The 22,088-nt window shown below is 47.7% G+C and overlaps 2 protein-coding genes across 2 annotated transcripts; both read right to left on the bottom strand.

Annotated features, from left to right (window-relative positions):
- Nucleotides 1–5: 5 nt before the first annotated feature.
- On the bottom strand, nucleotides 6–12,015 carry LOC106741002 (inactive tyrosine-protein kinase 7-like). Its single transcript, XM_014612554.1, has 3 exons — nucleotides 11,805–12,015; nucleotides 143–445; nucleotides 6–100 (listed from the first exon to the last, which is right to left on the bottom strand). Exons 1-3 carry the CDS (start codon nucleotides 11,842–11,844, stop codon nucleotides 6–8), a joined length of 438 nt encoding a protein of 145 aa, XP_014468040.1. The 5' UTR covers nucleotides 11,845–12,015.
- A 2,793-nt stretch (nucleotides 12,016–14,808) lies between these two features.
- On the bottom strand, nucleotides 14,809–20,778 carry LOC106741020 (homeobox protein OTX2-like). Its single transcript, XM_014612577.1, has 6 exons — nucleotides 20,523–20,778; nucleotides 19,868–20,019; nucleotides 17,294–17,478; nucleotides 16,369–16,489; nucleotides 16,004–16,210; nucleotides 14,809–15,641 (listed from the first exon to the last, which is right to left on the bottom strand). Exons 1-6 carry the CDS (start codon nucleotides 20,776–20,778, stop codon nucleotides 15,540–15,542), a joined length of 1,023 nt encoding a protein of 340 aa, XP_014468063.1. The 3' UTR covers nucleotides 14,809–15,539.
- Between the last annotated feature and the right edge of the window lie 1,310 nt (nucleotides 20,779–22,088).

Below are 22,088 nucleotides of genomic sequence, written 5' to 3'. Positions count from 1 at the left end.
TTCGATCAAAGTGGAGGCCAAAGTTCCATTTTACCCATCGTCTTTTGTACGCACGTAATTTTGCACGCAGGTCTATCTGTCACCTTCCGGCGATTGCGAGCTGCAAGCGCGTGGAGATAAGTGAACGAACGATGGGACTCACATTGAACGTCGATTTTCGCGGGCGAGCTCTCGATCGCGTAGCCGGTCTCCTCGTGTGTGGCCACGCAGACGAAGTTCCCGCTGTCCAAGATTCGATTGACCCTGGTGATTTCAAGATCGCCCTCGACTTGATGCCTCCGCGGACTGGGAGCGAGCGGCTGTCCGTCTATCTTCCACGAGTATTTCACGTGCGAGGCCGGCTGTGCTTCGCATCTCAAGCGTACTGGAAGTCCCTCGACGACCGAGTGCTCCGCGGGGCTCACTGAGAAGTAGAGATCGCCGTCTTGGCTGCGGGCGGGTGCCACTAGAAAAAGAGAAAAGGAAACGCCGTCTCGTTAACGAACAGCGGCCAATCGGTGAACGTTGCCTGAATACTGACAGTCGGCTAAACGAACCGCCGCTTCGTCTCGCGAAATTGTTGTTATCATTTCGACGGGTATCGATCGCAAAGGAAACATTTATTTAGTTCTATTTGAGCGCGCAGGAGTAATATTAACACGTCAGCCGTCCACGCGTCGCGCAGGTGATTTTTATGCAAAACCAACGTCATATTGTGTGATGGCGATAGTATTTTTTTATTCCATGTCCATCACGGGAAAAAAGTACTGGAATCAAATAAATGTGATTGTGTTTTTCTGCCTGTTAAATAAAGTAATATTTTTATCAGCATAAGTATATTTTAATAGTTTATAGTAAATTACTTGCTTGAACGCAATAACATCTTAATTTATAAGTGAATTAGCGAATGTAAGTATAAAATGGTTCTAAATTTCAATATTTGCTAGAATTATGTAGTACTTTTTTTTTCCATTGAATAAACCTAGTGGTTTTCAATTTCAATTCTTCTGTCCAATAAATATTTTCTAAAAATAAATTCTGATATTCTCTACATCGTGAATTTAATATTTGTCGCAATTGTAACATGTGCAATATATATTTATACGAAGAAAACATAATATTGCGCCCAGTTAATTATATTTCTACACAGTAAAAAATGGAGATTATGTTAAGAAATATAAAACAAAATTTTTTATTGTGCATGTCTAGTAAATATTTGCCAAGAGGTATTGGAGTTTTACTTGGAATAAACATTACTTGAGCGGCAGTACTTTTCCTTCAGTGCATGAACAAGTTAAGACTGTTCGCGCTATTACATCAAAACAAAAAAATAGTGGGACGGTCTGTGATGAATAATTTCCAAATTAACAGTGGTAGCAAACGTGTGGCTAAAACTCTCGCCTTTCCAAAAGCTGATGCCGAACTCGAATCGAGCATCAAGAAATAAACTACCCGAAACACGTCGCGAAACACGATCATTGAATCGCGCAGCGGCGCGCGACTATCAACAACGAGAGAAAGAGAAAGAGGGGGGGGAGGGAAGATTCGCGCGTGTCCAAGTGCGCAAAGTGACTGTAACAAACCACGAACAGGCGGCTGCGATTCGCGATCGAATGGAGCCGCGTCGAGCGTGCGGAGTGGGAAAAACGGTGAAAATCCCGCGCCGCGTTCGAGCCGGCGTTCCCGGTGCTCGGTGGCGATAACGCCGGCCGGCACGAAAGAGGGAAATGGAGAGAAAAGAGGAGGCCGACATAAAATGTACAATATGATACACGCGCGCGGGAGAGATCGTGATTCCCGAGCCCCGACGACGACGACGACGTCGGACGATCGTTGCGCCGCGTTTGCATACAATGGTCGCGCGCACCGGCGTGGATTAAATCCTCCGGGGCGAAAATCGATCGCGCGAGTTCCTCCGCCCCGGGAACACGCGTTGCGCGCGTACTTACGGTAGGCGCGCACACACAGCGTGCAACGCACAGTGCGCGCCTCTACGTAGACGCTGCGCGTTGCCGTACGGCTCATGTAAACGGCCGACTCCCATCGATCTCACATGCTCATGCAACGTCAACGCGGCCGTGGTAAGCGCGCGTCTGGGAATAATTAATCCGTCGCGCGAGCGCGGCCATAAGAAATATTATATCCGCGTTTAACTATAATCCGCCGTGTGCGTCTGCGTGTGTGCGTTCAAATTTCATATTATATTGCTGCAGCGTGTTCGGCGAGCCCCCCTGTGCCGCCCCCCTCCCCCTCCTTGCCCTGCATCGCGCCGACGACTGTGCATTGTTGGAAATAAACGACGGATATCGATCGGCTGTGTCGGTGGAAGGGCGCGAAATTGTTCAAATAACCGCGAGAATCGGCGATATTCGAAATAGCAATTGACATAGTATTTCGGCCGGGGCGATGTATTTGTTTTTTCTTCTCTCTTTTTTTTTTATTACGTTTATTTATCTTTTATTTGCCGCCTCTAGCAAATGAAAAGTAAATAGGCGCGGTGAAGTTTCGCATGACTGGCACGAGTTGCGGCGATTCGCAGGTGTCGCCTATGCGTTATTCAATTGTGGATTCTTAGCCTCGCTCGGCGCGGTGAATAATGTCGAGAAGCGATTTTTTTATCAATGTGATCTGCGAGGCGACCTTTGTCGAAGACCCTTCTAACCCGGAACAACTGGCTGGATCGTAATAAGTTTACGTTTCCTCGTGCAATCGAGACGTGTAAGCAAAAGTGGAGACGCAAACTGTGAAAACTACTTGTAAAAATTAAATTATAATTCAATTCACTCGTATAGCGAAAAGTTAATTAAAAACACGAAGAAACGATTATTCATTTATCAGAAGCTGAACGATCTCAGTTTACGAACGCGGTTTGTTTCACGCCGTTCCACGGCTGTTCCACGCGGAGAAATCGATGAGCGACGAAATCGTCAGATGGGGAACGAAAGGACTGATGAGGCCGCCGACAATGTTGCGCGCTGCTCCTTTGAGTCGAGTGCACCGCCGAGAGGTGTGAGGTTCATGGTGCGAACATATTACAATGTTTACGAGCTACCGCTGGTCGTGCGGCAAAGATCAGCACCCCGCCAAAACACTCCAAACTCTTCGAACGGTCGTATCTCAGCGAAGATTTAGCGTACGAATGTGAAACAAATGCCATTTTTCTCGGCATCTCGCCGTTTCACACCAATCGCGTGCACCCTCGTCATGACACGTGTACATATTATATAACACGTATTGGTATATTATATAACACATGATACACGCGATGTATCATCCTGCACAGATAATATATTTAAATACGGAAATAGAATATCAGAAATTTTCATTATATAAACTATCAAGTTTCACGTGTACTTTAATTATGTATTAATATCATGTGTTAATAATGTATTAATAATTATACCGTGTATTATTAATTATTAGAATAAATCTAATATATCATAATATATTATAATGTGTCACAACTGAATATGTCAACTAAACGGCAAATTATGTAATATCAGACGGAAAAGTATGAAATTTCATATTTGCCCTTTGATTTTATGGTAAATATGAAGCATCGTAACCAGCAACATTGATATTGTGAAAATATGAAAGGTTGTAAATTTTAATATAAAATTCTTAAATTTACTGTCAGAAACGTTGTTACTTTTGAAAACGATTTTAACAGTAAGGCCGATAATAGCCGTGAAGTGTGCAGTAAGCGAATTGACCAACCACAGTGGATTATTCTGAAATTGTAAGGACCCAGCTGGTCAATCAGCTTGCTGCTTACGGCTTGTTGCATACTTTACGCCTATTGTAGACGATCCTCAAGAGAATAGGATCAATATTGCAGATCCAATCGTCGAGAACTATGGGAACAATCCGTGTTTCGCTGATGCACGATTGCGAACAGCCAATCATAGAGAATCGATCCGACCGCCGGTTTGAACACGAGGTATCACTTGATTTTAATCTAATGCTGATTTAATATCAGCGATACCAATATCGAAAATTCGGTACTTATGCTGACGACCCTACAGGGTCTCGATTGCGAGAGATCTTACAGAGAGAGAGAGAGAGAGAGAAAGAGGGACGGAGGGGGGAGAGAGAGAGAGAGAGAGAGAGAAAGCACACGTGCCGAAAAGTATATTTAAGCCACGATAATAATAAACGACGATATATATATTCCAACGATCGCGTAAGTCTATCACGAGCAGTAACTAATATCCCCTCCTGTGTGATCCCGAACGCTGTACAGTTCAACCGTTCAACCGTCGCGCGAACGAATGCGCCGGGAACCATAATGCACGGTCGTAAATCTATCAAAGCGGGGGGGAGGGGGGGAGCTCTTCAGCTCTTTTATTTATCTTCGCTCTGGCCCTGCCAGTCTCCCTATCTATAATTGTGTATCCCAGGTACTTCCTTTGGTCTGACACCGCCGGTCGGCGCGATCCACAATTTTAAACCAACTCCTAACTGGCCGGCGGAAGCACGCGGGGGGGGGGGACGTGCACGCAACGTCCGGCTAACGGGATTTCGCAGGATTTGAATTAAATTACGGCGATCACGCGATCGATACTGATTGATGTTGCGGCTGAATTGATATTGATTAATGTGTCGCAATTAAGGTGTCCTAATTATGCGCGTATCTGCGCGTGCACACTTCCACGACGGGTTCACCGGGTTCACCCGTGCGCGCGCAACGTCAAAGAAAGCATTGATTGCGGAGCGCGTCTCTCGCCGGGAAACCGGCTGGCTGGCTGCCGCGAGTCCGTGAAAAAGTCGGAAGAATTCCTTCCAAAAATATATCGCGGACTTATCACTCGTCGCTTACCAAGACATCGGGAAGACGGGAGAATTTCCGTTATCGCGGCGCGCTTTACGACCAGCACTGTGTGTTTTAAGCGCGATCGTTAAGCGGTATCTGCCCGAACGCGCGCGGCTCAGCGATGTCAATCCGTGCCCCGTGGTTTATCAGCACACGAGAGCAAGACGGGCGAGCGAGAAAGAGAGAGAGAGAGAGAGGGAGCGGCGCGTTGCATCCGAAAAAAGAATGCCCGTTGCGCCAGTCGTCAGTCATGCTAGCCGGTCGTGAAACCTCCCCGAAGGGTAAACACGACCGCTTTTACGACCTACTCTCGAGATTGGCTTCCTTCCCCGAGCTAAACATCTCCTTCTCGTCTCTCTTACTCTCTTTCTCTTCGACGACAGCTGCAACCGCGCCGCTTTATGACGTTTACACAAGCGGCCCGATTTTTCGACTACGCTGCCCCGTTGGTGCGCTCGTCCGTCTCGACGTCTACAGGGTGTCCCCTGTGGAATCGCCGGCAGGTTATAAAGGTTAGGTAACTGGTGCATTGTTGCGCGCGTTCTTGCGTGACGGACCTCGAAAAGGGTGAGGGCGCAAATTCGCTTAAACTCCGGGGATCTCCCACGACCGAGAACTTCGTCGAACGGTCGGTCGGTCGACGATTGACCGGTAAAAATTAAATATCGATGTTGTGCGCGCTTGTTTTGTCATAAACACGGGTAGGAGCAATCCTGCTTTCGATCGTGATCACGCGTAAGGCGTTAGAAATTAACGAGCGAAAAGATCACGGCCGGATTAGTCGAGTGGCTTAAATACTTCGCATCGTTACGCGACATGTCGTTAAGGAACTCCCGGCTTTTATTTCGAAATGACCCTTTAAGAGGATCACAAGGCGATCCTAATGTCTTCCTCTTGCGCGTCTCCTTCCGGTGAATCGACGAGCGACGGGGGGAGGTGTTTTCTCAAAGTAGTCTGGGGAGGGGGGGAAGTAGGTTCGCGAGCACGATTCCCTCCCTCTCATCGGAGCACTCTTCGATTATTATTCGTGGTACACGGCGTGCGATCCCTCTTCCAGGCGTCACGGGACCGAACGAGGGGGGACTGGAGGGGAAGTTCGTGCCGCGGTAGAAGCGGAACTTGGCTCGTTATGCTCCGCCGGAATCTTTTTCTCGATATGTACACGCGACTCCGGTAACGACCGTCTTTAGATCGAAAGATCGCTTTTGGAGAACCGTTAAAAACTTTTCGCATTTCCATAAAGTCATCCGCGAAGTTTCGAATCAGATAAAACCAGACAATCGCACTCGCGCGCATCTGCGACACGCCCTGTGGTACTTTAATGACGCTTTCAAGGGTCTCAAGTGTCTGTCAGCTTTTTAGAGAGAGAGAGAGAGAGAGAATATACAGACGATGCAGAAGCTCTCGATAGCGTCGACAATGTTTACACGAGAGATCCGTCGGAGAAATGTCGTATGTAAACGCCCGCGAGAACGTTGCAGTGAGGGGGCGAACGACGGTGAGAAGAACAACAACGATTTATCGAAACATCTTAATTTCCCGAATGGCTTCGCCGCAAGCGCGCAGCAGCTCCCTTTACGGTAGAAACTTCCACCTTCCCGTATCAATTAGAACGGCTCCCAGCAGCAGCAACGGCACGGCGCGGTTATATGTAACGCACGCCGAATGCATAATTCATCACATGCACGTAGAATGCGCACTTTATCACGCGGCTCGCAGCCAGCGAACTAACACGCGGACATGAATTATGCGCGGGCCGTCAGTTACGTCGAGCGAAGGAGCAACGAGGTCCGTGCGGACGCGCGTACGCTCGTGTGAAAGGAAAAATTCAACCCCCTCCCCCGCGTGCCCTACCGATCTTTCAACACGGCCCTCCCGCACCCACGTACGTATTCACGGGGGGGTGCCGATCTGCGCGATGCTGTGGGTGCAAATAATTACGTTCGCTGTGCCGCCTCCCAGACGTCCTAAGAGCGGCGAGGTTCGCGCTCTCGGGACGCTTCCGCGGCTCTGAGCTCGTCCCGAGAGCACGACCGCCACCGAGAGACTCGTAAGGCGTACTTATTAAAAGAAGGGAGGAAACGAGCATAAAGAGAAAAAGGAAAACACAGGAAAGCGAGGAGAGGAAGGAGACGAGAGCCTGCCGAGGGCCAGCGGGACGCTGACGCCCTTTTAGCGAGGGCAAAGTGCAACTCGCTCTCGCCCCGGGCAAGTGCGTGGGATGAGTGAGAAGGAGGGAGAGGCGCGACGCGGAAGACGATACGCCGCGGATACGGACGGAGGATAACTGTGCGAAGCGCGCCGTTGTTCTTTATTTTTGAGGAACTCGAAGCTCAAGTGCGTTGTCCCACCGTGAACGACGAGATACTCTATTTCTAGCTCGGGGACACGCGAAGAAAAGGAGTTGGAATAATTCATCATCAGTGCGGTGAGTCATTCGATTCTACCTGCAAGTTTCGGCAATTAACCTTGACAGTAGGGGAAGAGTTGCCTAATGCCCACCAGTCAGCTTAAGGCGCTACATTCTACTCCTGTTCTTTTATTTTTCAGGAAAACAAATTTAGATCCATACGATCACTGTTATTATCAGCCAGATCCAATGTATTAACTTCTGGCTTTCTGGCGGCAGCTAGTCCACAAAGGCAATAAGTAAACATTTCGAATAAACTCAACAAATGTGAGTAATTAAAAAAAAAAATGCAAAAAACTACGATTTTTACCATTTTTCTCAGATTGCAAAACCTGAAAGACCTATGGCGTTACTTCGTTGTCAAGAGATCGCGAATATTATTCACAAATGAAATGTTATTATTATGATTTAATTAGTCAAACTTTACCGGAAACAAAGCCGCTGCTTCGTCAAAGCGGCCAAGTAAGTTGGTATTCAATGGAAAAATAAGTGGAAAGAATAAGCGAAAAGGGGCAGAAAGGGGCAAGAAAGGGACCGGAAGATCGCACTGATGCGGTTCCCGTTCGCGGAAATCAGTCAAAGAAAGGAACCCGTCCAACGGGAAATAAGGGAAGGAGACGCACGCGCGGATGTACGGTGCGAGCGCGGGATGCGCCATTTTCGGAGTGCGCATAATGAAAACGCGCGAGCGAATTTCAAAGAGCCCGGTGTCGCCTATCGGGCGCCACTCGACTCGCTTCTCGAAATATATTATCCGCCGTTTCACGGCGGACCCCGTCGCGGAGGCCATCAAACGCAGACTTCGCTCGCGGCGGGCCGTTTTGTGCGCTTTGAACCGCCGCGAAAGAGAAGGCATACCCGACAATCGACGCGAATGGGAAGGAAAGAGTTGGAAGAGGAATTGAAAGACGATGGTAACGGGAAAAGCGATCGCATCTCTTGCCGATAGACGGGCCGCAATTTCGGTGTCTCCGATGACGCAGCGGTTTGTCCGACGATCCCGTATGTCGACGGAACGAAGAGATGGCAAATGATAATCGCAGGATAAGTCCTGTGCTTTTTTTTTTTCAGAAACGTTACAAGTAACATTTACTTTATAAAAAAACTAAATATTTAAATTTTATCCAAAATCTTTGGCCAGTATTCACTGTCGAATTTTATGTTTAAGACCGTCTTAAATTTACCCTCAGATTCTCTACGGTTCATTTTATTGGCTATACGAAGCATTTGAAGGTAAACTTAAGACGGTCTTGAATATAAGATCTGGCTATGAATACCGACCTCAGACTTGCACTCACCAGGTGTGCTCATAAGTGAAATTGAACTTCTAAATACGATATGTCGCGCAATCAATTAATTATTTGAAAAAAAAAAAAAATGTGATTCTTCACAAAATCCTGCAACGTGCGAAAGTGAACGTGAAAAGTTTCAAATTCCCTATCTAAGAAAGACGTGTTATCAAATATCTCGAATGTATCGAAACATTGAAATCTCTTTTCGCGGTGCTAACTGGCTGCCTCGACTTTAAAAGATACCCGGTCGAATCTTCCTGCCCAGAAATAGCCGAACTGAAATTTCACGTGGCCGGTACGCATCCGCGTTGCAGCTGCGAGCACAACACGAGCCTGAATACGTGCGCGTGTCGCCGGCGTTTCCAGAAAAAGAATGTCGGTCTCTTGCTCTTTATACGTGCTACGTGCCACCCGCGTCTTTATTAACCTCTCTCTCCCCCNCCCCCCCCCCCTCTCTCTCTCTCTCTTTGTCTCTTTCCGGAGTCGTTTCAGCAGCTCGGAGGATCAAAGGGCTAATACAATTTCTCTTTCTCTCTCTGCCGCTCCCTGCAGCGAGACACGCGTACAACCACGACGGCGTCACGCAACGTCTAAACCGGAGGAGAACGAGCGAGTGGGCTAATAACTGACGTGCGTAAGGGAGAGACGCGGAACGCGCGCGACGCAACTCCGCGGCGCGTTGAATAACATTCGGCGTATAAAATAACCGCGCGCGCCGGCCGCGCACAAAGGACCCTTAGTCGCGGCACGGAGCGGTGGCAAAAAAGCGGTCGTTCGCGCGGGGAACGGAAACGGAGTGCGTAACCGAGAGAGAGAGAGAGAGAGAGAGAGTCGGACTTTGCCGACGACGGACACGAGGCGAGAGAAGAAAAGAGAACGAGAGGGCGATGCGGGGGGCCAAGCCGCCCGCGTACCCCCGGTCTTCTTTTCAGGGGCACGTCTCTCGACGGGACCTCGATCCCGCTTCTCCTCCGTAACCCGAGACGTGTAATTAGGAGCACCGGACCAAGATGAATGGCCGAGTGGTGTCGGTGAGTGGTAGGATGAGTGAAGGAGCAGAGAAACCGAGAGAGAGAGAGAGAGAGAGAAAGGGAAGAAGGGCGAGAGGAGAATATCGAAGGGTAGCAGCCACGGGGCACCATGGGCTCACTCTCCAGTGTAACCTCGTGTACGTTGCACGCGCGCACCCACTTCGAGGCCGTGGCGGCCGATATTAGGTATAGGTGTGCACCTATGTAATACCACACGTCGGCCACCTCCCCCCCGCCCCTTGCCGCTGCTCCTCCCCGTTACCCTGCCCTCTGCTCGTCCGCAGACTGAGTCTGCGTACACTCGTCGCTTCGCATCGTGTAGGTGTGCGCGGCTATCGAACCGGTTCCTCCTCTTTGAGAGGAGAGCCACCGTCATGGTGGAGAGTGGCAGCATCCTTTCCACTACTCGGACCTCGTCTCGTTGTTCCGAGAGTTCTCTTTCCCTCTCTCTCTCTCTCTCTCTCTCTCTAGTGTGAGAGACGTGAGGGAGATTCTCTCCGCGAGAAGGGCGCAAATTGGCCGGCTCCGATTTGGCCGAAGGGATGCCTCTCTTCTCTGTTTTTCCTCGTGACTCTTTAAACCCGTGTTGCTGAATTATAGAGAGAACAAAAGAGGGAGGAGGCACGATACGATAAGAGGAGAAAGATCTGTAATCTCTTTTTACTTTCGTACCTCCGTCCTCCTTTTTCCCTCGAAGAGCGGTGTGATATCCGATACAGTCGGTTGTCGTAGTCGCCGACCGAATAACAGGTTTGCGAATGAACTCGAGGCGGAGGTTCACGAGGTTCGCGATAATACGCAGGCCCGCTCGCGAATTTGATGATAAAATGGACGTTTAATGTGCGAGAGCGGGTGTAATCGCGGTGAACGTGCGCCGAGCACCGTCAAATTATCCCTTTTTGCGGGACACGAGAGCGCGTGGTATCGCGGTGAATTACTTAGAAGCGAGGTAGTAACGACAAGATATAAAGTTATCGGTCGTTTCAGAAATAATCGTCCCCCGAAGTGCCCGGAAAATATTGATTCAAGAGGTATAAAACGCCATATGAAGGCTGTATTAATGTGCTGAAAGTACTGACAGTACTCAAAATCCATAGTATGTACGTAACGTTAATTATAGATTTTCACGTAACGTTAGATTTCGGAGTATAGCCAAAGATCCATATTCTGAACTGACTTTCATCGACAAGAGCGGCTTAGATGCCACCTGATTGGCGCGTAAGGCATTTTTATCGATAAATATGAAATCAGAATACGGACTAAAGTCTCGTTCGAAGATCTGACGGTGCACGGTATCAAAACTGTACGATATCGAAACGAGGAAGCGTGGCGAGATGCGTACGCGAAGAAAAACAGTTCGTCCGAGCAACACGCGACTAAATGGAACGATTTACGCGGCACACGAGAGGTCGTTTTATTTTTTCATTGCGCGCCGCGTACTCGAGATGCTTGATCGTGCGCTTAAGCAAACCGGTAACACCGAAATATTTTACCCGGCGAATTACTCGGCGATTTTATCGCGAAGCAGAGCGGCATGCGATCGGGTATACCACAGCGGGTAACAATGCTCGACGGAACGTATCGTGTGCTCGGCGTATCGCCGCGCCGGCGATGCACTTGCCAGATATCTCGAATTTCCTCGCGCACGGAATGATACTCGCGCCCTCCTCGCTTTCGCGAGGCTCCCGGTTAAAACGCGTAACTCAATATCAACAACCCCGCCGCCGCGTTTCCTACGCCGACGATATCGCGGGGTTTAACGATCGTCGGGGAGAATCGCCCCGGGCCAGTTCTCTCTCTCTCTCTCTTTCTCGTTGTAACTTCAAAACCGCTCGCGAGCTCCGAGCTTTTTCGGAGTCGAGCCCGGCCGAGCGCGCGCCTCCGGTCGGGCCGCGCGATTCGGACTCAATTAGCCGTAATTGCATCGTCTCGGGCATCGGGGGAAAAAAGGGGTAGAAAGAGAGAGGAAGAAAGAGAGACCGCGCCGTAACCGGTCGGAGCGAACCGGAATCGCGAGATCGGCGTAGGATCTCCGAGGGGGAGAAAGAGGGAAGGAGAGAGAGAGAGAGAGAGAGAGGAACGCACCGCCACAGAAACTTCGATCGGCTCTTCCCTCCGCGTGATTCACCCCAACGAACAGACGAATGGATAGACAGACAGACAGACACCGGCAGCCAGCAGAGAGAGGAGGAGGGGGGGAGGGGGAAGCACCGTGTGCGCGAATCGAGCCGACGGCCGAATGTACACTACACTACTCCGGTTTTCGATGCGGTACTTACGCAGGCAGAGCAACAGCAGAAGCGAAGTGGCGCGCCGCATCCTTTTCTTTGACGTGAGATCGAGCGCGAAGGCAGACGACGAATTCAGAGGAAGCGGACACAGACGAGCGCGAGAGAACGAAGGGGGAAAATAACACTCCGATTCTCCGCGACGGTACTCTCACGTCGCGATCATTTTACGCTCTCGTTCCCGTACGCGTCAACTTGCAACGGCGAGTACCTAGCGCGAAAAGTCAAACCGACCGACCGGCGCGAAGCGACGCGCGACACTGCGGCGGCAGCGGACCCACGCCGGCGCAGAGCGACACCTGGCGGCGCGCTCGCGCCGCACTGGTCATCGACGAAGTATTCGTAAAGAACGACGACTTCGCGGGAGTTCGCCGTCACTCGTCGTCGATATTCGGACGGTTAGGGGCGGTAATTTATACGGGTTCGTTGTTGCTCCGGTTCTGGATGAAGCGGATGATTAATAACTGCATTTTGCGAATATCAGCTAACCGTTCGTGTATTCATATATCGTGTCATGGTCGAAGCAGTCGGTAATGTAGCAGCCCTGCGTGAACCCTAGGCCCTTCCAGTCCGAGTGATAAATCAATGATCAATTATTCTTTATCCACTCGAGCTGAAAATGTCAGTCGTGAAATTTTACCCCCGGTCGATGATCGGACGATACTCCGTCGATGCACCGAAGGTGCACGCGTTTGATTCCCTCGCCGCCAGAGTACGCAACGTGTCGCGCACGATGCAGCTTACACGGTCGATTGAACATTGTACTGCAAAGGGGGCTACGTGTACTCCGAGTGGCTCGAAAAACGCCCAACGTTTGGATTTTTCTGCCGACCGCATTATGGACTTTATGAACATGTCTCCTGTTGAGAGGTGATTCTTCATTCTTTTGTTTATACGTGTTATATGAGGTCCGTTATATAAAAAGGTAATGTGTAACGCCGTGATATTTATAGAACCACACTGACGAGTGTCGTCTATTGACTAAAGTATCGTTAAATAGTTAACCCTTTGCCGGAGCGGAGCCCTCGAATGCAAAGGGTTAATAATTTATCACCAGTGTATGTTTATTGTGCACTGATAATCGCGACAAGGCTCTTATTTGGCTTTATTTATAAGGTTTTCATTCTTTTTTTACATCGGAGTTCGCCTCCATATCTGTCGTTTGCTAATTATTTTAAATTGTACCCGTGACGTATCTCGTACGATAGTAATTTAATTATATTTCATGTTCAAGCGAGAACATTTCGATAGAACATTCTTAGACAGAACTCTCATGTTACAGAAATGGAAGAGGGAATGAAAAACATCCGTGTACAATTCAAATTCGATATATTATCTTCATACATCTTGAGACATGTACGTCGTTGTTTTTTGCTCGTCGATCATCTTATAATTATTGATAATATTTATAATAACAATCTAAACAGTCACATACTTATACTCCTACGCATCTTAAATCTTTTTTCTTACTTTACATATGGATTTTTTTTTTTCTTCTAGCTTATAATCAATCGACGTTCACGTCTGTAGAACAACCGATATTTTCGTTTACACGACGCAAATAGTAATATGCAATGTCTCGGTTTCGGAATCTTCATCATCGAAGATCTCTTCACAAAATGTCCAAATTTCGGTAATGAAAGTTTTATCATAAGCGATGCGCAAACCGCCCGATTAGGTATCTACTAAAAATTGCCATTACACCTTACGGAAAAAAACATTTTGATACATTTTGAATGATAATAAAACGAGTTGCACGGTTAAGCGGATCGTAATGTCGATAAAGGTACGATCTTATCGTAAGATCGGCAAACCGCAGTGTTAAAAACAAAAGACTAAGCAACGAAGCTTCAAGTTTTGAAAAGAAATTGCATATCACGACACTGATTGTCAGATATAAGAAATATATAACTTTACTCTTTTAAGTCGTTCTTTCCCTCTGCGTACGAAGATAATACAAGATAATACGTGGTAAATCCAACGTATATTCTTCGACAGCAGGACGGTGTATATGTGATATATATGTGTACACAATTAATTAAATTTTTTTTTATATATAAAAGATGTGAGATATTTTATTTCGCACGCGAAACAAATGTATCCGAAACGGAAATAATCAACAACTTTGACGTCCGTAACGACGTTCATTTTAATAGTCAGGTAATGATATATTCCTACACGAAAGAATGATACATATGTACACAGACCTGCACTATATGTTTTTATATATATAATTTATGTACATTGTGTACACATGTCACGTGCACACATACGCATATACCTCTTTTCGAAAATTCTCCCGTTGTGGATCCTTTTAATCGGCAAGCCAAATGAAACGAACGGGTATTCCATGAGCTATTCAACGTAATCCTAGCTGGATCAATTTTTTTCCTTGACATCATAAAAGTATTTATATTATATACAGTATATAGTTATCTCTGTATCGGAAAACATATGAAATCATTGCAGTGCGCTGTGAAAAAGTCACCATCGCGGCTGTAGAATATTTATTTAAACTATTGAAAACATTACGTTACATAATATTGAATATAATACAAAGCAATACGATAAATTTATGCAAAAAGAAGAAAGTAACTTCCTTGCAAATATTTTTCACATTAAATCTTCATCTCGAAGCATATTAATAACGCTTTCACTCTCTTTCTTTTCTCTTCATCGATGTTTATGTTATTATTATGACTAGTTGGATATCAACGAGAGTCTACACGTTCAACGCATCTTGAGGAAACTAAGAATGTAAAATGTCTCTTTCAAGTTTCTGGTCACACGTTACGGTTATCTCGGTTGATAACAGGACGAAAAAATACACTTTCAAAATTCTTACAAAATACGTTGATATAAAAATATCCATATATCCATAAAATGACACTTCTGATTAATTGAAGAAATTTCCAAATTTTTCCAAAATTTTTTTCTGCTCTAATAATCAATCAATAGTAACATCAATAAATATTTATTGACAATAATCAATGAATTAACGTGGCTAACCTTTTAACTACGCGATTTTATAATATTAATTTTATAATTATTTAGTGGTTATTATTGGAGTAAAAAAAAAGAAACATTTTTTACTTACTTTACACAAATTTGTTCAATCGTTCACAAACGTCACTTTATAGGCATATCTTTTTATTTCAACTTTTTACTTCGCAAGAATTTTCGCACATATTTTCTCGTTTTGACGTCATTAATTAAAATGACCACGGTAGGGAAACAGAAGCCTTAGAAGAAAATCATAGCTTGTCGATTTGAGATCATCTCGAATTTCTAATACTCTAGACGAGACGTATCGCTCGGTTCAACTTCCGAGATCTAAATTATCAATAGAAGCTATCTCGCACACCGCGCAACACATTTATGAAACCCTCGTAAATTCCACGGTCGGGAATGCATCTGAAAAAATAGTACACGATCGCGCGTGGTACGTCGTCCGGTATCGAAATGATTATGTCATAAATATATTTAAACTATGTCGTATCAATAAATGCGATAGGATACGTATGGCACTCTCGATCTCGGCCTGTGCATCCCAAGGTGCCTGAACGCTGGCCGAATGAAGGATATGTTTAATCTACATCGACATTCACTGGAAGTGGAGCTTCTAGTTTGGCACCGCATTACAACGACAAACGTCGTTTCGTACCGCATTATCCCCGCTGTTGTCGATGATATGTACCCAGCCTTCGTTCTGCGACTCTCCTAGCTTCACTTCCGGTCGCCCCATCCGGCACTGTTGTAGAACCAAGACGAGGCACTCTCGTCTCTCGTTTTGCTCCATGAATTGTCAAGGCCGCTACCTCCGCCGTCCTGGCGACACAGTATTGATTCTCTTTTACGTAACGCGTTTCTCTTCGGCCGTTTCTCCACTCGTTCTTTCTTACACTTTAGTCATGATCATCGTACGTATTTACAAGGGACAGATTTATTGGGTTGATGCGCAAAAGTTCGTTACATTTCTTCATCGAAATTTACGTATATGTAACATTCCTTTTAAAATATAATCATTCAATTAAATATGCGCCGTCTTGTTCGATGACTTATTATCTCTCCGGTAGCTACGTGCGTAGAAATGAATAAAAACGGGACAAACTTTTGCACCAACCCAATAAAAGGGGGATACGTTTATCTGGGAAATCAATTTAGGGAAGGAATATAGTCACTTCACCTACCACAACGTTCAACTGATGCGAAGCGGGCGAGAGGTAATCCATGTTGGTGTAGTACGATGAGTAATTCTGGTAGCACGGCTGCTGGGAAGCGGTCGTCGTCCACGCTAACCTTTGATGGTCACCTGGAAATCCCCCGCCGCTCTCCGTTATCGCCGGACTCCAGATACTACTGCTACTGCCGCCGCTGCTGTACACCGTGCCGCCTAACTGTCGGACAGAACGGGATGACGACGGTGAACTCGCGTGAACGATAAAGAACGATTATTTCGGGAGCTATGAAACGAAGGAGCACGAAAAGGCTCGAATCTAGATTGGCTTATCGCGCGCGCATAAACGAGGTGCGCCGCGTAGCCCAGACCACTTACGCTCGGTGGAGTCGTGCTGGCTGCTAACAGCAAACTAGTGGCATTTCCCGCGGGCTTATATTGCGGCGAATCCCTCAAAAGCGCCGGTGAACTTGCCGCCGAGCCGCCGGTGCCTCCGCTCCTGCGTGCAGAAACGCATTATAGCTCGCGTATTCCGCTTTCGCGCCATCCTTGATCGCGCGTCTCGGTCGATTAACGGTCACGAGCTCCGCTTGCCCGAGATTAAGGCAGTTGGTCCGCATATTTATTTTCTTGGGAATCTTTTCAAATTTCGATCGAAATACGATCTACACACATGTAAAATTAGGAGAAGATTGACCGCACCGAAGCCGGGATAATTGAAGTCCAAGTTAGTACTAGTTGCATCACAGGTACGAAAACGGCGATGTCGCGTTTTTCATTCCAAGGACCGAACTACTTTCAGTTTTAACGACAAACGAGAAGACGATAAAAGAGACTTGTAGAAATATTATAAAAAATTGTAAGTTCGTTGATCATTCAATTTTCCAGAAATTGATATGTAAGCTATATCATTTCTGATCAACAATCACAAATATATGCTTAACATAGGCACTCCCAGTCAGAAATATGATATATCAAAGCTGAAAAAACGGTCATTTATATGCGTAGATTTTGTCGAGCTTCTTCGTGTTGCATTAACCGTTACTTTTCTAAACCCAACTACTTTGCCAACTATTTTAAAGCACGGGGAGGAGGTGTGCAACCTCGCGTTTATAACGAATGTATATCTCGCGATGACACCTACAGCTTACACTCGTAATGGAAATAGTAATTAACGAGCTTAATTAGATCGTCGATTATCCCGCGCGAGGACGCTCACTCGGCCGAGATAAAGGTCGTTCGGCGCGATCGCGGGCGACGGAACGGTGTGGACGCGCGGCTCCTCGAGATAAGCGATATTTACAAGGGCGTAGTGGCGGGCACCGCGGCGGCGGGCGTGGGCGTGGTAGCAATTGAAGGACTTTTTCCAGGGGGTGGATTGCTAGCCGGATTCCCCGTCGGTTTCTTCGATCTCGGCGCCTTGTCTTGCTGCTGCTGCTGCTGCTTCTGCTGCTGGCGGCACTTGGCCCTGCGATTCTTGAACCACACCTGCGAACACATTTACATCCGCACGGCGTTACGCTGCGTACAGAGGTTGGGTCTACAATACGTGCAGCAAGCCATCAGCCTTTCGTTCTAAGCGATAAAGTAATATTAATGTTAGCGGCGACCTCACCGATTTCAATGTTCTTCATATAAATTGTCAATATTTTCAACATGACGCGTTGTTGCGATGGCGTCACGAGGCATACGTTAAATGTTTGCACGCTACGTTCAGCATTTCTGTCTATCCGGGTTGTAATAACGCTTAAAACCCAGGAATTGCAAAGTCTGATAACACTGGGAAGACTTTTAATGCAAAAGGCTTACTCTATACCTATCGTAGACCCGAACTTACGTAACTATCGAGCGTACGCCTAAGGCTCGTTATACAATCCATCGTATGTCGGAGTCGGAACGCTGTCGATGGTCTCCGATGAGAGAATGTTTTTTTTTTTTGCGAAAACGAGTTTTCTCTATTGGAGAACCATCAGCTGCGTTCCGGCGTATCCGACACACGACTTATTGTGTAACAGGCCTAAAGCTGCGCGCTGATTCGGCCGGCGGAAAATAAAGTCGCGCATCTGTCCGCGATATGAACCGGACGGGGCATTTTCGCGTCCCGGCGTGACACGGCGCGCACAAACGCGCGGCACAAAACGCGAGTCCGGTGCGCGTCGCGCAGAGCTTTCGCAAAGCTGGCGTAATAGCCAATTATAAGGGAATGCTGGACTGGCGCGACTATCAATTACCAATCAAGCTGACTGCAGCAGCGCGAACGAAAACGCGCACGCATATCGGACTGGTTCGCTACCAGGCTGTCGTTAATGCAACAGAATTACGAAAACCGATTGGAGTATAGGTCGCTCCCCTTCACCCCTCCGCCCTGTGCCACACATACACATATACGCATACCGAGCAACTCCTCTGAATGGAATAAGCCGATTTTGCGTACCAACGAAATCGCTCCGTTTTGCGCTTAAAGTGTCCACCGGTCTCGTACGGACACCTTGTAATAAAGCTGTTAATTACGCTCGCGTACATTACAAATCATTCTGTCCGCGTTTGAAGCCCCGAGTGGTTCACGCGCGAATGACACGGAATATTATTCTACCGAGGAGAAAAGCTATAAATGTTACACGCGGCTCTTTTAGAGACTTCGTGAAAAATGATGCGCCGCCTCAGGTCGTTCGGTCCGTCGTTTGCCCTCCGAAACGTCACAAGTACACGAGGATGGCAGCGAGGAACGAAGTGGAAGAAGGTAGAGGGGAGAAATGCGACAGGAAAAGAGACTGGAACTTGGAGAAGCCTCACGCGATCGATGTTAGAAGCGGCGAGAGAGAGACAGAGACGGAAGTGAGCTTGGGTTTCTACGGATTTTCTGGCGCGGACGACATTAACAGCTCGCGTTCCTCCAACGAAAGAGCCCGATACGAGCATATCGTGATGCAAAGCTAGCATGAATTTCCGAATTTCGAGAAACGAGAGTTTCCCGAACAAGCGAGAGAGAAATGTCGGAGACGTCTCAAAGTTGACCAACCTCACCGAAGGAAGTCGACGATAATATACACCAGGTGGCAGAGGTGTTGAGGAAAAGTAGAAAAAAGTGTGGCCTTGTTAGCGCCACAATAGGCGTAGAGAGATCAATACTGAAAAGTCATGCAGGGGTTCGAAAACAGTGATCATGAGTCGAGCAGTCTCTGGTTTTGCAGTCGCCGGCGAACGTGCAGAAGACTATGGACCACGCTCGCCCATTCATCTCGTTCACCAGGTGTGTTGGACGACAATTGCGGGATGCGTTGCGCCCTCTCTGGCGATGAAGGTGGAATATATGCATGGACACGTTTAGGATCGATCCTCTGGACTCGGCCAGCTCGGCCAAACGACCAGCGAAACGATACAAAGTTAGAAGCATTCAGAAGCGCGAGGCTGATGTATCGATTTCGGAAATGCCGTTTTTCTCCACGTTACACAAAACAAGTTCCTTCGACCACGAGCTATTGAGCGGCGACACTGCGACGAATTCTGCGTTTAGTTCGCGAATTTATATAGCCGCGTCGTAATTCTGTCATTTTTAACACCGCGAGACGCTTTATTGCCGATGCCCGAGAACTTCTCATGTAGGCGTTCGTACGGTGAACAAGTAACTTAATTAACTCCGACGAAAAAAACACACGAGGCAGGATCGATGATGACCGCACGATGTCTGCATGCCGACAGTGCGTACCCCTCGGTAACAAGACACTCTCGCACCCTTCGCGAACGCGTCTACGTGCGGGTCGCATTTTTCTACCTGCCGTGTACGACGGTAGAGAATTTCGCAATAAAATACCCCCGAATGGAGTCTCGTCACAGATAGATACATATCAGTGATCATCACTTTCTTTCCGCGATTTACCTGCACTCTCGACTCCGGTAGGTTGATCTTCATCGCCACCTCCTCGCGCATGAAGATATCGGGATATTTCGTCTTCGAGAATAAACCCTCCAACACGTCCAACTGGGCCCGGGTGAACGTCGTTCTCTCTCGCCGTTGCTTCCTCGGGTTGCCTTTAAACGCGACAGAATTTTTATCCGCACGACTTTGCCCCGCGGATACATGCATGAACTATGAATATTAAATCGGGGTATACAGTGTCAAACTACGTTTAATAAGTAATCGATGGCGATTAATAAAATCAACGAGCTAATCGTTAATAATTAAATTAACAACAATAACGTTTTCCACGAGTCCGACGCAACTTTCATGCATAATTCACTCTAGCCTTTATATATTTTAAAGCGATTAATAATTCCGCATTACACCACTTTAATGACACTTTTGTTAACGTTCCCCCGATCACGGCGCGGTATTACACTTTATTTTATTCATTTATCCGCGTTATTGACATAACTCCGTGTGAAATCGGCGGAAATGCTCCAAGGGGAAACAATTAGCGTAATCGCTCGCGAAATTTATTTCCATACCGATATGCATGCGTGTAAAAGCGGAAAGTTGCACCTGCACTCTATTCGGTTACTAGAAGTAATAAAACAATATGATGGGCACTCACAGTAGTAGGACTCACCGGCGGGTGTACAACCGGGATAACCGATGGTCGAGTGTAGCGCCTCGATCGGCGGCATCCCGAGCGCGCTCACGTAGGGATTCGTCTTGAGAGCGCCGTAGGGCCCTGCAGCGGATGCGCCGAACGCTGCGGGCCCGAAGAGCTCGGAGGCCGAGGTGGTGGAGGCGGCGAGGCCCCCGAGATCGGTGGCGCCGGCGCCCCCGCTGCAGCCGGAAGTACCTCCGAGGCTGTTCGGCCACATCACCACCCCCTCGGCCCCCAGCACGACCACCCCCCCCGCTGCGGTCTCCCTAAAGAGACGTCCTTGACGTCCAAGTTACAGGTTCCGCCTGAAAGACGGCGCGAACGGAATCAGCGTTACGTTTCTTTGCTCGAAGGATCGCGAGAGAGAAGAACACTTTGCGCTGAACAAAGATTTTATTTGTCGAAAAAAAAAGATGTAAACGGTAAATTCCGTGCCGTAGGAAATTGTAAAAACTATGAACAATATTACGGTTCGAACGTGACCTTTCGCAAATAAATTAGTACATTGTAATCTTTAGCGATGTAGTTCAGTGAAATACATCTAATATTTTTTCCATGCGCTTGTAACTATGTGTGTCGCTCCTCCTCTTTCTTTCTTCCCACTAATCACAATTAGACGAAATATTACCGGCTTTGTTATCCTCTCTTACTAATGTCGGTTTCAGCCCTCCAATGGGAAGGAGAGAGAGAGAGAGAGGAGGAGAGTCTATTCTATATGTCTATGATTTATGTTTAGGACTGCAGAGGCTGTCTGTCGATGGTCTGCGCGCGGATCCTTTCCCGAAACGGAGGAAAATCCCGTTGCGGCTGTACGCGGCGGTTGAATCGAGTGGATCGCTCGTCGTCGATCGAGAAGGTGGGAAGCAGCCACCGCGGCGCTTTAAACAAATACAAGCCGATCATCGTCGCCCGAAGTGGTAGAAGGTGCGGACTGCGGCTGGCAGCTGCACGCACGGGAGATAATCCGACGAAGGTGCAACAAGACTCCAAGGTAGGTGCATCCCCGAATATCTCCCCTCTCATTGGGGGCCAGCTCACAACCTAATTCCGAAAACGCAGCGGCGGTCCGAAAATCGAGACAGACAACGAGAGACAGAGAGGCAACCGTGAAAACGTGGAGCGCGCTCGCAGCCTTTCCGTCGCGCTCTTAGCCGTTGGCTTAAGTCGCGTTTTATCCTCTCCGGTTACAAAGTCAGGAACGACGGAGACGACGACGACTATCGCCTGCCCCTCCCTTTTCCCCGTCCCTTCCGTCACTATCGCGCACCGTCCGCCTTCTCCGGTGGTGGCGACTTGTTAATTTCTTTGCCGTCACACGTTTATTACATCTGCGCGATGCGGCCCCGTGCACATCTGTGGCGCGGCCGAACGAGCGGGACGCGTATTGTTTCCTGCCTTCTGGACGCCGTCGTCCACATGTCTCGGATTAAGGGATGCTAATCGTTAAGTAATTAACGGCCGTGCCGCAGAAGAACAATCGAATGACGACAGCGACGTCGGGAGAACGTCACACGGTGATGAGGATGA

The sequence above is a fragment of the Dinoponera quadriceps genome, unplaced genomic scaffold (genome assembly GCF_001313825.1).
Source record: "Dinoponera quadriceps isolate SergipeBrazil2010 unplaced genomic scaffold, ASM131382v1 scaffold367, whole genome shotgun sequence".
NCBI lineage: Eukaryota > Metazoa > Arthropoda > Insecta > Hymenoptera > Formicidae > Dinoponera > Dinoponera quadriceps.
The sequence above is the reverse complement of the archived record's forward strand: the minus strand, read 5'-3'. Positions and strand labels throughout refer to the sequence as shown.